Source organism: Benincasa hispida, chromosome 12 (genome assembly GCF_027475165.1).
Source record: "Benincasa hispida cultivar pf3 chromosome 12, pf3_genome.v1.1, whole genome shotgun sequence".
In the NCBI taxonomy this organism is placed as follows: domain Eukaryota; kingdom Viridiplantae; phylum Streptophyta; class Magnoliopsida; order Cucurbitales; family Cucurbitaceae; genus Benincasa; species Benincasa hispida.
In genome coordinates this window covers 16,316,152-16,328,717 of record NC_143489.1, presented here as the reverse complement: position 1 = coordinate 16,328,717, position 12,566 = coordinate 16,316,152, and the positions used below count along the sequence as shown (strand labels likewise).

Below are 12,566 nucleotides of genomic sequence, written 5' to 3'. Positions count from 1 at the left end.
TATAAAGAAAAATGAAACAAATTAAAATCTAAGATTTCATCTATGACATACTTTGGAAAAAATATACCAATGATAATTTACCTAAAGTGGTGTCATGCAATATACAATCCCATTTTTCATTACATACCATACATAACTATTATATACTAAAGTAATGAAAAAAATAATACATATACATACATACTAACTATATTTTATAACATTTATAATATAAATGATACATGGTAATGTTATTAATGTATGCATTCATATATTATAGCTCTTATATTATATGATGCATGAGTATGCATGATATATTATATGATGCATGAGTATGCATGAAAATGCAACTATATTATAACATTTATAATAAACATGATGCATGAATAATGCATATCCTATGGTAGGATTTTTCTCTATGTGGCATACATTATGACATTATATATAAAAAATATATATATGCATCCAATGTATAATTAAAAGCAAAATTTTGGATCTGGATTGACCTCCTAGACAATTAATTAAATTAATATAACTATTATATTAATTTAATTAATCAAAATACCTAATTATTACAAATAATAATTAAATAAATGTAGAAAAATTGTTGTTGAACTGCCTGGACCAAAAAACTGCCAGATTGAGCCATTCGAATTGCGAACTGCCCACTGAATCGGACTCCTCACATGTGTCATCCATCTCAAAGCGCTGCAGTGTTATACCCTAATGTTGCGACACTATGGAACTTCTTCCCATTCACATCGCATCGACGCGATGCGAATGGGAAGAAGTTTCATAGCGTCGCAATATTAGGGTATGACGCTGTATAGAACACCTTCTTTACAATGCATTTTTGCCTCGTTCTACCCCGTTTTGGCCCCGAAAACTCCAAATCTTCACCAGAAAACATCACGAACAATCCGGACTATAAATTTACAGACTCAATAGCAATTTTATGCCTAAAAAAAGGGGTCCTTACATATCAAAATGTAAAAAAGCAGCGTAATTCTACACAAACCAATCCCCAAAAAATCCAAAATTCACCAAACCCATATTCATCAACCATAAATGTAGTCCAGAAACAAAAACCCACCATAAATCTGAATTCTAATTTCAAAAATGATAGAAATTGGACTCAAAACGACCGTTTTGATACCAATTGAAGGACGCGAGAATACCTAAGCGAAAGTAGATTGTATCCCAATTTTTCATTTTACAGAAGCAATAAATTCAGAGCACGAAAATAATAGATATGCATTCTAAATTACAGCATGCTTTAAAAAAAACATGAGAAAATTAGGGGTTTGGAATTACTTACCCTTGAAGACTATAATCTTCACGTAATTTCTCTCTTGGTCACAAACGCAAAGACCTCCCACGATCTTGAAAACGCCAAAATACATTAGTCCCAAAAACACTACTACAAGGAAACCTCTTATTCTCTATAGGGTGAGAATTGTAAAGAGAGTTTTGTAGGCATCCTTTAAGTTTTGGTAGGAAGAGAATTATTGAGAGAAGTTGTAGAGTGATTTTTCCTTGAGAGAGTCGTTTTGTGTATATTCTGAAGAACAGGAAGAAGACGCTATATCTTAACCCTACTTCCATGATCCATGAGAGAATAATAGGGGGAGGAGTTTCTAAAATAACTCCCTTCTTAACCACTTAATTCAAAACTTAAAATTAAAAAATAATTTTTTAATTTAATTAATATATATTTATATACAATAACTAATTTACTATATACAATATATATTAACATATAACCTATAGTTTAATATTCTCTCATTTAACCTATAGTATTTAAAATGAATCAAATTCATATTATATTTAATCTAAGTATTTATATGAATCATATTCATATAAATAATATCCGAATCATATTCAAATATTTATTTGCTCTCAAATAAAAAATTATATTTAATGTATCAAATATATTATATTAATTATATCATATATAATTAATTCCCTCAATTAATTTGAACAATTCAATAATCCAAAATTAATTCGATTACATTAATCATAGTTAAACTATCGAAGAAATCTTATAGACCTATAGATTGAGCCTTTAATGGTACTTGATTAATTAATTAAACTCTTTAATTAAATTTAATTAATTAATCAACTTCCATTAACTATCGATCACTCCACTAAAGACTGACAGCTGCACTCTTCGCATTACAGATATATTTATGTGTCCATTGGATATAAAGAATCAACGATGCATTAACTCTTCACAAATTGCTCGTAAGTACATCTAGACCAAAATTACCGTTTTTCCTTTGTAGTTAAATGTAACTCCTTAAATATAATTGATCCCTCTAATGAACAATAAGTCATAATCCAATTATGACCAAACCCAGGGTGTGGCGTCACATTATTCAAGCCCCGAAATCAGTCTTAAGGGAGCAATTTCTCCACTTTCTTTAACAGTAAGAAATGAGTGAATTCTTTCTAGTGAAGCTGCGTTCCCAACATTACTGGCCACTCTCACCCATAAAAATAAAAAAATCGTCTTCATAGACTCATTCACAATTCACTTAGGATTCAGGTCAAATCACCTATAGTCATTCCGATGAAATGTAAGTCTCTTCTATCAATGATATTATATAGCGAGACTATTCATTTCTTGGTCCGGTCTTATATAAACTCTTTGTATAGAATACCTCCGCTCACATATCTCCATATGAATGATTAGGATCAGATCACTTGTACTACTTTACAACAATTGTAACAACTACAAAATAGGTCATACTCGTAGTGTCACTAAGATAAGATATCCAGCCTTATCCATCTACTTCAGACCGTTTAAGGTATCAATCCCAACAGCCTATAACAGAATTATAAAAAGTCTTCGATAATGATACCCTAAGAAAAAAGTTTCTTGAGGAATACACATCCATGTTTTGCTTCTCTACAAGACATTGTCTTCAACTCGTCCCCCCCCCCCCCCCCCCCCCTCGAAAAGAAGAAAAGAAAACTGATCAATTTGAAGTTGTGCTAGTTTCTATCTTTAACTGTTGTAGCATTGGATGGGTAAGCGATTCAAACCTTCAACTCGAAAAGAGACCGCATATGATGATTCAAGTAACTCATGTTAGTTTTGCTTCAATATTCGTATTCAAAAACATCACCTGTAAAATAACAATGATATAAAAACTTAATATAGTGGCTAGATTTTTTTTTTCCTTCTTTCTTTTTAGTACAATAGGGTGACTAGTTACCAAAATGGTAATAACATGTTTGGTCCCTAAATGTTTAGTTATCAAGATGGTCGTACCATACTCTAAGGTTAAATTTCATTGAAGTAATAATTTAGTCTCTAAAATTTAATTTGTAACGATTTAGTCTGTATACTTTTAAATTTGTAACAATTTAGTCTCTACCACGATAAATCACATCAAAATTAAACGTCAACTTTTATTACGTAATGATTTAGTCTTTGTAGTTAATCCCAAATCATTTTGTAATGTACACAGAGGAAATAAATTGTTATATGTGGTGAAGTATAGGGACTAAATTAATACTTACTAAAGCCTAAGAACTAAATTGATACAATTTTAAAAATAAAATTGACTAAATTGTTAGTTCTCTAATAGTTTAGATACCAAAAAGTATTTTAATGAATCAATCTTCTCAAGTAGATGCTCATTTTGGCCCATGATATGTGGGGGGTGGGTATATACTTAATTTTATGGTTGAACAGTTTCATCCATCAAATATATGTTATCTTTCCTTTCTTCCTTGAAACTTTAAAACATAAAGAATGAAATGAAACTAAAACATTTAAAACTTAATAAGGATGTAAATTGAAAAATAACCTGAAAATCAAGAACAAAATTAAAATATAAATTTAGGTTATATCATTTTAAGGGTTGTAAACAATTAACTATTTTTTACCACTTTTCCAGATCAGACGTTCTCCAAAGGCACAACATGAATTGTTCTAAGAAAAATTAAAATAGCAACATATAAACACAGAGCTAACCTGCCATGGCAGCAAAATGTTCCTCCAGTGTCTTTGATGAAGTTGATCATCACAATGATCTGAGAGATGTTGCTTCCCCATTTCGATTTATTCGACTTCCATCCCATTGCTCACGAATCAAGTTCCTTTCAACTCTTGCTTCTTCCAGCCCAAGTTTTTCCTCAAAACTTTCTCCAAGTTTAGGACAGTTCCTAATATTAGCTGTTCTCAATGATGGAAGTTTAAGGCCAATGTCTGTCAACTCAGGCAATTCTAACAGATTCAAGGAGTGCAACTTCTCTAAGGTACACTCTTCTTTGGATTCGCATATAGACTTCAATCCATCGCAAAATTTAACGTGGAGAATCTCGAGGCTTTTCGAGAGATGAGAGGACTTGAACAGAGTCACAAGCTGTGGGCAAGAATCTATATACAGTTGTGTGAGATTTCTGATGCTTTCGAATTGAAGGCCTGTACTATGCACACTCTTTAAGATAGGAAGGTTGCATATCCATAGAATCTCTAGATTGTCCAATAAATTGAGGTTATCCTGATCTTTGTCTTTCTGCATTAGACACTCCAGGTTGGTACAACTCCAAATCCAGCAGCCTTTTAAATTATTTGCATTTCCCAATTTAGATAAGCTTGTAATAAGCCTAATTTCAACAAAAGAAACATATTCAACTTTCATAAGAGCATCCTCAAGACCAGTGGGAAAGCTCTCAAATCTGCGGATTTCCAAAAACGGGGAATACTCATGACGATAAGACATGACATGAAAGTAGATATCTTGATAGCTAGTCCCATCTTGATGTACATAGATTTCTTCATCCTCCTCTCCCTTTTTTAAAGGGCATACAGAGATGAAAAATTTATTGAAGCATGAGTTCCATATGTCAGGTACTGCCTTCATAATTTTGAAAGAATTCATATCTCTCACAATCATGGAGGGCCTGTTTATACTATTTTGAAGTTCAGAAGGCATACCAAATTGGTCCCAGTTTAGCTCTCCAGGAAGTGATTTTATGCCTGTCCAATTGAGTCTAAGAGTGTCTGAAGAGTTTGGCAGGTCTAGATGCATTAGTCGAGTTAACTTCGCCATCTGACAACAGAATTCCTTGATTTTTGTTCCCTTCAAATGAAGACCCTCCAACTTCACGAGTGGTTCTAGAGTAGGAATCTCTTGTACTTCTGAACAATCAGTTAGCAGAAGTTGTCTAAGGTTGGAAAGTTTTGTGATTGTTTGTATTTGTGAAGAACTGATACGTGTGCTTGATAAATCCAAGACCTCAAGGTTTGTGAGATTATCCAATTGTAGCACCGTCTGCAATTCACCTCTTAGAGAAAGGTGCCTAAGGTTGGTATAATTGTTCAACCGTGGAGAACTTAGTTTTGTTTCCGATAGATCGAGGATTTCCAATTGATTCAAGTCTTCGGGCAATTCGGCTTCCCATTCTCTCAAATTTTCCGCACCAGAGGCATCAAGTACTTTAAGTTTAAGTGAGACAGGAGGTGGAAGTTTTGTCAGCTTGGTGCATTTCCTTAGTAGAAGTTGAGAGAGGTTATGAAGATCAGATAGGTCAGGCAATTTTTCAATTATAGTTTCTGATAGGTCGAGGAACTGGAGATTGGTCATGTGGCTAAAGGATTGGTCCTTTTTAAATGCCTTAAAAGAAACACAACCCGATAGATCAAGGACTTCCAATTTCTTCAGGGCATCCAGACTTGGTAACTCCACCAGATTGCTGCATTCTTGTAGTTTAAGTTCTCGTAGATTAACAAGCCCTGTAAGGGAAGGTAGTTTCTTAAACAGAGATTTTGAGAGGTCGAGATGACAAAGGCATGCCATATTTTTGAAGGTGTCATCTTCAAGTTCAACCAAATTTAACGTCTCGGACATATTGAGGAGCTCAAGATTTGAAAGGTTACAGTTGCTGGAAGGTAAACAAGTGACTGCAGTTCTGGAAAGGTCAAGAATTTTGAGGTCATTATTTTCTGAAAAGGTGTCATCCTGAATTTCCTTTAGCATCAGAGCACCAGAGAGATCAAGAACTTGAAGCCCACTCAACCCTCGAAGGTTCGGCAGTCTAATCAGTTCTTTGCAATCTCTAAATGAAACACGAAATAGCTGCTTGAGATCCTTAAGAAAAGGAACATGACGAACCAGAGTTTGAGAAAGGTCGAGCAGTTGAAGATCTTGAAGGGCATTTATACTTTTATCTGCAAGACGTTCCAGTGAAGTAGCACCAGAAACATCAAGCAGCTGGAGCTTCACCAGTGTTTTCAACATTGGCAACGATTTTAGGTAGCAACACCCACGAAGGTTGATGGATCGCAGTTCATGAAGCTTTGACAGGGAAGAAGGAAGATTTTTAATTCCAGTATAAGATAAGTTGAGGCTTCGGAGCTTAGATAAACTCTCAAATAGATTTTTTGGGATATCCTTGATGTTTTTAGCATTTGATATCTCTAGAACTGTTAATGCCTTCAGATTCACAAGGCCATCAATATTCTCCAGCAGATCACAGTCTTTAAGCACAAGAAAACAAAGCTTTCCCAACTTGGTTAAACTAACAGGCAATGCTTCGATCCTAGGACTGAAAATGGCAAGAACTTGGAGATCCTTTAGGGTCGTAAAATATGTTTCGACAACCTCCTGGCAGAGATGATTTCCATCAACCAGCAGTACTGAAACTTCTTTCCAGTCCTTTTCACACGTTCTGATCATTCCATCAGCAGGCCCAACACTATCAAGACCTAGCCAAATTTCACCCTCATATACCCCACTCAATCCCAAAGTAGGCTTCCAAACGAATCCATTAAATCGACTATCAGGAACGTCACGTACCAATTCCTCCATAACGACAACATTATCATTATTTTCTTCAATTTTAAGCAGGCCGCGGTTTATGAGGTTCATTAAAACATCATGTCCTTGGTGGTATGCCTTGTCAAAATGATCAACAAGACCAAAGCATTCTTCTAATATCCAGTTTGTAATCAACAAATTGTAATGGACTCCACCATTGTTGCGGAAAAATTGTCTGCTATGCCAGCAACAATTGATCATTGCCAAGTCACTTCTTGGCAACATGTCGAACCCAAATCGCACCAATGATATTTCTTTCCTCTTTGATGTTTCGCTTTTGCAAAGTCCTTCTATTTCTTCCAAAGCTCTTTCTACTGTCCAATCATCTTCATTGTGCTTTGCAATATGATTCAAGGCTTCAGCAATGACCAGATTTAGAGTAGGATTGTCACCACAATTTTGTATAATGATTTCGGCTGTTTTCTGAAACTTTGGATTGCTTTTAACATCATCTGCCACCATCTGACTCAGTTGAGTTGACACGGCCACCGCTGGTTGCCCTGTCTCTGAGTCCATCGCTGAAACAAACACTGTTTTTAAAATTATGACGAAAAAGAGAAAACCGTATGGTTTCTTAAACCTCATTTGGTAACCATTTAGTTTTTGGTTTTTTAGTTTTTAAAAATTAAGCCTATAAACACCCATTGCACCTTAAAATTTCTTGCTTTCTTATCCAATTTTTATCAATGTGTTCAGAAACCAAGTCAAATTTTGAAAACTAAGGCCCTGTTTAGTAACCATTTGGAATTTAGTTTTTGGTTTTTGAAAATTAAATCTACTTTCTCTCAATTTCCTTCAATAGTTTTCATCATTCTTAAGTAAAAGAGTGGAATTCTAAGCCAAATTTCAAAGACAAAAACAAGTTTTTAAAAACCCTTTTTTTAAGTTTTCAAAACTTGGATTGGTTTTTTAAAACATTGATAAAAATTAGATACAAAGAAATAAATTTAAAGGTAGGCGAGGTGTTTATAGGCTTAATTTTCAAAAAATAAAATAAAAAAACTAAATAGTTACCAAACCAAACTTAAAAATAGTTTTTGAGAATTCTTTTCTTTTTAGAATTTAGCTAATAATTCAACCCTCATACTTAACAAAAAAAAAAAAATGCATACCATGTAAAAAATGAGATCAGATAGCTTAAATTTAAAAAAACAAAAAACGAAAGCTTACAAAACTAGACCGTATTTGTTTCAAGATTATAGCAAACAAAAAACAAATAATCTATCTAGCTCCCACTTCTCCAGTCACTATAGAGTTGATAAGAGATCCCTAGGCTTAAGATCCATTTTAGGGTAACAATTATAACAAACAGAGAAAAGGGGTTAACTACAGAAAATCTTTTAGGGTTTTGAGGAATTGGTTTCATAGTCAATTCTGAGTTGAAATGAATAAGGGCATACGATATACACAAGCAGGCATCATGATTAGAAGAAAACGGAGATCAAAATTTGCAGGAAAAATTAAAGATAGATATCCATGACGAACATAGCAGAAGCCTAGAGAAAGCAAATTACCGGTGGAAATTGTGTTCACGCTGAGATTTGAGTTGTCTTCAACAACGGAGCTTTGAGAGGTTTTCGCCATTGGAGACTTCGAATTAAGAAATATAGACGAAGACGATCCAGGCCAGTGCTAGCTAGCATTAAGTATTACCTTCCACTGACAGGTGATCCGAATCATACTCTCTTTCACAACATGATTCATTTTGCTTAATATATATCCAAAGTATCTATTTTGGTTCACTTTTTTTTTTCTACTATTTTTTTTTTTCATGCGTTTAATTTTGAAGATAAATCAAGGTGAAATACTTAACTGCTATTCAAAATAGTTTTCGAAACGATAAGTTTATGAAATAGCTTACAAAAATTTGAAATCAACCATCACTGACAAATTAACTCTGATAGCCACCCCGATCACCCTAAACAACCAAATCTGATAACCATTATTTTAAATTATTAGTTCATAGTATTTTTTTAATCACCCTTTATAGTAATTAGACACGAATAGAAACTTTTTTAGTATAACCAATCAAACAAAATGGTATATAAACAATGTTTGAGTAAGTATTGGCAAACATTTTTATATTAAGCAGTCTTGATCAGAAGTATTTAAATGAAAATGACTTTTTGAAAAATATTTTTTTTCCTAGTAAATCCAAATAGGCCATAAAAGTCTATGTATTTTTTGAAATGTCCATTTTGATGTATGTACTATAGAAAAATGACCGCTTTAATTCATGTTTGCAGAATGTTGAAAATATAAATTCGATTTACTTTTAAAATATCAATTTATATGGTATGAAAATCGAACCTTTGATCTCGATGTCGATATTATAAAATTTGTGCTAGTTGTACTCTACTCATTCTATAATAGAAAGTTATATGGCCATATTTCAAGAATAATTGTAAATTGAAATTGTGATTGAAGAGGAAGATTAAAAATAAATAAATAAGTAAAATGACCAAAGTAGTTATGTTTTAGAGTACAAGATTTAATAGACTAGACATAAAAGTTGAAGGGAATAAAATGGATGTTGCAAAAGTTCTAAAGCAAAAATGAGCTGAAAGTATAGTCACTAAAATAACATAATAAGAAATATTTTCATCATTTCAAATAATATAAATTGTAAGAAATATTGTAAGAAGTATAGTTACTAAATAACTTTTCAACTATATATTTACCAGAGGTGAATTTGAAGAAAATTTTCAGTTTTAGGCTGAAAATCATGTAGATTTTTTTATTCCAAACTTAGCCTTTAGTTGTTGATTTTATATTTTAATGATATAATAAGATTTGATTTTTTTCATGTTTAAATACATTAAATGTAAATTATTTTGTGAACCTGAGCACAGCTCAATTCACATAAGTGTGTTGGCAATTTTGAAGTTTGTGGTTCGAATCCTTCTACTCTCAATTGAAAAAAAAAATGTAAATTATTTTAGTGTTTGACTACTTTATAATAGATCTCGTTTGATAATCATTTTATTTTTTATTTTTGTTTTTAAAAATTAAGCTTATGGACACCACTTTCATTTTCAAATTTATTTCTTTCAAAAAGTTATTTTTGTTTTTTGGAATTTGGGCCAGAATTCAACCATTGTATTTTAAAAAGATGGTAGGAAATGTGGATGAAATATATTTAATTTTCACACAAAAAATTAAAAAAAAACTAAATAATTACCAAATGATGCCTAAATTATAGAAAAATACCTATAAACTGTAATCTTCATTTCAAAATTAGTATCCATGAGCTTTAAGGAAAAAAAAATACATTTCATTAATACCTTAGTCTTATAAAAAGTAGTCAAACATATTGTTAGCATTATTTTTACTATAGAAATAACAGAAAGATTGAGATTTTAACTTGAAAAATTGTCAAAAATAATCTCTTCAAATTTCAACATTTCAAAATTGGCCAGAAAAACTATTTGAACGAGATTTGAAAAATAACCTCTTCAAGTTTCAACATTTCAAAATTGATCAGAAAAACTATTTGAACGAGATTTGAAAAATAACCTCTTCAAGTTCGAACATTTCAAATTGATCCGAAAAACTATTTGAACGAGATTTGAAAAATAACCTCTTCAAGTTTCAACATTTCAAAATTGATCAGAAAAACTATTTGAACAAGATTTGACAAATAACCTTTCCAAATTTCAACATTGCAAAATTGATCAGAAAAACTATTTGAACGAGATTTGAAAAATAACCTCTTCACGTTTCAACATTTCAAAATTGATCAGAAAAACTATTTGAACAAGATTTGAAAAATAACCTCTACAAGTTTCAACGTTTCAAAATTGATCAGAAAAACTATTTGAATGAGATTTGAAAAACAATCTCTCCAAGTTTCAAAGTTTCAAAATTGATCAGAAAAACTATTTGAACGAGATTTGAAAAACAATCTCTCCAAGTTTCAACGTTTCAAAATTGATCCGTTTCAAACTTGATCAGAAAAACTATTTGAACGAGATTTGACAAATAACTTCTCCAAGTTTCAAAGTTTTAAAATTGATCAGAAAAACTATTTGAACGAGATTTGACAAATAACTTCTCCAAGTTTCAACATTTTAAAATTGATCAGAAAAACTATTTGAATGAGATTTGAAAAATAACCTCTCCAAATTTCAACCTTTCAAAATTGATCGAAAAACTATTTGAACGAGATTTGAATAATAACCTCTCCAAATTTCAACATTTTAAAATTAATCAAAAAAATTATTTGAACGAGATTTGAAAAATAACCTATTAAACATTTCAAAATTGACAAGAAAAACCAATTCAACAGATTTAAAAAACAATGTCTTCGAGTTTCAACGTTTTGAAACTGACCCAAAAAAAAACTATTTGAAGTCCAGAAGCTGACACAAAAGAGCCACCCACCTAGGAGGAAAGTAATAATACTAATATGAAGTCACTGTCAAATGAGTTATTTCACTTGTACCTTTCACTGTATTTAATAGGTTGTGTCAAGGGATAAAATAGTAAATAACTTTTTACCTCCCCGTGCAGTCTAAAAGGTTGTTCTCTTAGTTAAAGAAGCCATGTGCATCGAAACTTTTGGTCGTAGCAAGTTACCACATTGACCATACATATTCAATACTAAAGTATATCTTTAAATAAAAGTGTAATTAGGAGTGTTTAAAAAATTTGTTGATCCGAATAAATCGATCAACCCAACCCAATCCGTGCAATTTGGGTTGGGTTATCAACTCATTTGGATTGGATTGAGTTTAAATAAATAAAAATTTTATGGGTTGGATTGGTTCATAGTTCATGCGTTCACCTAATAATATATTAGGTGAACCCATGAACCAACTCGAATTTATTATTAACTTTAAAATATTTTTTTATTACATATAACATAATTATTTATACATATATTGATTTTAATTTTATTTCATTCCAATATTTTTTTAATAATTTATTGTTCAACAATTCTTAAAAGCATTTTCTTTGCACTTTAGAAAGAAAATTTTCACTATATAAATTGAAATTGAGTTGTTAATCTTAATTTAATATATGAAAATAGTTAAATAAGATTTTTATATATTTACGTTGTGTTTCTTTTTAGAACAAAATTTTAAACAAATGATCCGATTAACCCGAACCAACCCAACCCAACCCAAATATTTCATGGTTGGGTTGGGTTGGGTTCATTTTTTAATAAGAGTTATTTGGGTTAAAAAAATTTACAACCCAAACAATTGGGTTTAAAAAGTTTTTCAATCCAACCCAACTCATGAACACCTCTAAGTGTAATAGGTTTTTTTTTTTTTACAAGAATATGTAAAATCAAGGGATTTAAAATTTTGACTTCATAAGTCGGAGATATATATCTAAAATTAAATGAGTTGTACTCAAGTCCATAATGACATTACTGGTTTGTGTCACTTATACTACTTTTTTACCATGATTATTGCTATGTAAAAATCTTTTTTGTTCTTATATTTAGATGTTGGTATTAAAATGTAAATGTAAAAAGAGGTAAAGGAGAGTAGAAATTATAATATGACTATGATTTTGCACGGTAGATAGAGTAAATATAGTCAAAGGATATCTTGGTATTAAAATGCAAATATAAAGAGAGTAAAATAGAATAAAAATTATAATAGGGCCTATACGGTCAACATGAGTATAGTGTAGTCCTTAGTTGTAATTTTTTTTTTGTTGAGATCGGAAGTTTAAATTCTTTATATATTTTTTTATTAAAAAATAATATGACTATGATTTTATATTTTTAGATGTATTATA

General features: G+C 31.3%; 1 protein-coding gene and 1 long non-coding RNA gene across 3 annotated transcripts; both read right to left on the bottom strand.

Moving 5' to 3' along the window:
* Nucleotides 1-400: 400 nt before the first annotated feature.
* LOC150031809 (uncharacterized) lies at nt 401-1,437 on the bottom strand. Its single transcript, XR_016525616.1, has 2 exons — nt 1,298-1,437; nt 401-873 (listed from the first exon to the last, which is right to left on the bottom strand). It is a non-coding gene; the product is annotated as an uncharacterized LOC150031809 (long non-coding RNA).
* A 795-nt stretch (nt 1,438-2,232) lies between these two features.
* LOC120093020 (putative disease resistance protein At4g19050) lies at nt 2,233-8,514 on the bottom strand. Of its 2 annotated transcripts, none has more exons than XM_039051313.2 (3): nt 8,327-8,514; nt 3,965-7,330; nt 2,233-3,110 (listed from the first exon to the last, which is right to left on the bottom strand). In XM_039051313.2, the coding sequence occupies exons 1-2, from the start codon at nt 8,394-8,396 to the stop codon at nt 4,014-4,016; spliced, it is 3,387 nt and encodes a 1,128-aa protein (XP_038907241.1). In that variant the 5' UTR covers nt 8,397-8,514; the 3' UTR covers nt 2,233-3,110; nt 3,965-4,013. The 2 variants fall into 2 exon arrangements, with proteins under 2 accessions (XP_038907241.1, XP_038907240.1); XM_039051312.2 differs by having other exon boundaries at nt 2,629-3,110; nt 3,965-7,342; nt 8,327-8,508.
* Between the last annotated feature and the right edge of the window lie 4,052 nt (nt 8,515-12,566).

Excerpts from the sequence above, each read along its gene's own strand:
- LOC120093020 (XM_039051312.2), bottom strand. The coding sequence starts at position 8,396 with ATGGCGAAAACCTCTCAAAGCTCCGTTGTTGAAGACAACTCAAATCTC. Across the intron at positions 7,343-8,326 it reads CGTGAACACAATTTCCACCG|TGTTTGTTTCAGCGATGGAC; the intron begins GTAATTTGCTTT and ends TTTTAAAAACAG.